The sequence below is a fragment of the Egretta garzetta genome, unplaced genomic scaffold (assembly GCF_000687185.1).
Source record: "Egretta garzetta isolate BGI_Z169 unplaced genomic scaffold, ASM68718v1 scaffold233, whole genome shotgun sequence".
NCBI classification, from domain to species: Eukaryota; Metazoa; Chordata; class Aves; order Pelecaniformes; family Ardeidae; genus Egretta; species Egretta garzetta.
The window spans coordinates 594,622-596,829 of NW_009259194.1; the positions used below are offsets into that span (position 1 = coordinate 594,622).

At 45.2% G+C, this 2,208-nt stretch overlaps 1 protein-coding gene across 1 annotated transcript in view; it reads left to right on the forward strand.

Moving 5' to 3' along the window:
* Positions 1-650: 650 nt before the first annotated feature.
* The window catches only part of NEFM (neurofilament medium), a 75,813-nt gene continuing 74,255 nt past the window's right edge, over positions 651-2,208 (forward strand). The window contains exon 1 of the mRNA XM_009635805.2: positions 651-740. Coding sequence (XP_009634100.1) covers positions 651-740 — 90 coding nt within the window. The remainder of the gene's footprint in view (positions 741-2,208) is intronic.

Sequence of the window (2,208 nt, forward strand, 5' to 3'; positions counted from 1 at the left end):
ACCCGTGGCTTGGCCTGGCAAATATAAAGGCAAGATCTCAGACTCCAGCATCAGCTGAACAGCCAGGGCTCTATAGCTAGGGGCAAAACCAAGTCATATCCTCCATGATTTGCAAAGAGAAAGGGATTTCAAATACACCTCCACCACTGTGTTACATATTTGCTCTTTGCCAGGCTCTTGTGCTTCACAAATCACAGCTGAAAAGAACATGAGAGCGCTATATGCCCTGAAATAAAGACATTAAGCACATGCTTATCTTTAAGGAAATGAGTAGTCCCAATGAAAAGGATTCACTAAAATCAATGACTCCTAATACAATGGTGTGGTTTTCATTACTATCATCCATTATCATGTGTAGCGTGGTTAAAATCCCAAACAAAACAACGAGCTTTAGCATCATTGTGCTGATAAGAACTGTCACCATCAATCCCAAACTGTCCTCATGGAAAATAAATATAATCTCTGCCACGTCTTGCATGCTGATCGGAACAGTTTATGCTCATGGGAGAAAGCAGGAATTTTGTGCAGGACCACAATTTTATTAGAGATGCTTTGAGAGATTTGCATAGTAATAGCTTGTTTGGGCAAGGCAGCATTTCATCACTGTTGTACCTGGAGCGCCTGCCAGCCACCGGGTACCATTCGCACCCATGACCAGCGACAGCACCTCAAATGCTTATGGACTGAAGAAACTAGATGGACACAAGAGGAGAAAACAAGAGACTACACTGCACGACAGGGTGAGGCCAGGAGCTGAACTTGGGTTCTAGCTCACAGTTTTCTGCATGTGCTTGAAAGCCTGGGTTTGATGCCTGTTCCATATAACAAAATACAGTCGGTAAACACAAAAAGGCAGACGTGTGCATGTTTCACAGAAATAGCTGATCCTGGAGGGTTTCACCTATATCATCACTGTCTTCCCTGAAAGTAGCATTTTTCTGAGCCCATATGAAAAAAATATTTATGGCCTTCCTCAGCCATTCTCATGAGAATTCCTGAGACAGTGACATTGGCATTTATTAAATGTTTAAAGAGTTGTCCTGATGTCAGCTGGGATAGAGTTCATTTTCTTCCTAGTAGCAGGTATAGTGCTGTGGTTTGGATTTAGCACAAGAAGAATGTTGATAACTCACTGATGGTTCAGTTGTTGCTAAGCAGTGCTTGGTCAAGGGCTCTTCAGCTTCCCATGCTCTGCCAGGGGCACAAGAAGCTGGGAGGGTGCACAGCCAGGACAGCTGACCCCAACTGGCCAGAGGAATATTCCATACCATATGACATCATGCCCAGTATATAAACTGGGGGAAGTCGGCCAGGGAGCAGCAATCACTGCCTGGGGACAGGCTGGGCATCGGTCAGCAGATGCTGAGCAGTTGCATCACTTGTTTTGTATATTTTTTTATTATTCTTTTCCTCTGCTCTTTTATTAAACTGTGTCTATCTCAACCCATGAGATTTACTTTTTTTTTTCCCTAATTCTCTCACCCATCCCATTGGAGTGAATAGCTCTGTGGTGTTTATAGAATCATCTAGGTCGGAAAAGCCCTTTAAGATCATCGAGTCCAACCTTTAACCTAACCCTGCCATCCCACCACTAAACCCTGGCCCTAAGCACCTCATCTCTCCTTCTTTTAAATACCTCCAGGGATGGGGACTTGACCACCTCCCTGGGCAGCCCATTCCAGAGCCTGACAACCCTTTCGGTGAAGAAATTTTTCCTAATGTCCAAACTAAACCTGCCCTGGTGCAACTTCAGGCCATTCCGCCTCATCCTATCATCCATTACCAGGGAGAAGAGGCCGACCCTCACCTCGCTACAGCCTCCTTTCAGGGAGTTGTAGACTACTGCCTGCTGGCTTAAACCACACCAAGAGTTCACTTCAGCTTTGTATTTTGTATGAGTGAGAATTTTAACAAAAGAAAAACAAACTGCCATAGGAGCAGTCTCACTGCCACAGCTTGGCTCCCTAGGTCAGCAGCCACTGGACTAGCAGTGAGGCTCTGTATTACATGAGCCACTGGTGATAAGAAACAGGTACCGTTCATCATCAGTTACTGAGGAACAGTCTGGTGGTGGTGGTGTGATAACAGATCACAGCTTCAACACCTCTTCCTGCACTGCCACCTCCCTATTGCACATTTAGAGGTTTATAAGCTTGGAAAAGCTGCCTAGAAACCTATCTGCTCTCTCTAGGTCTAGCACCAGGCTCT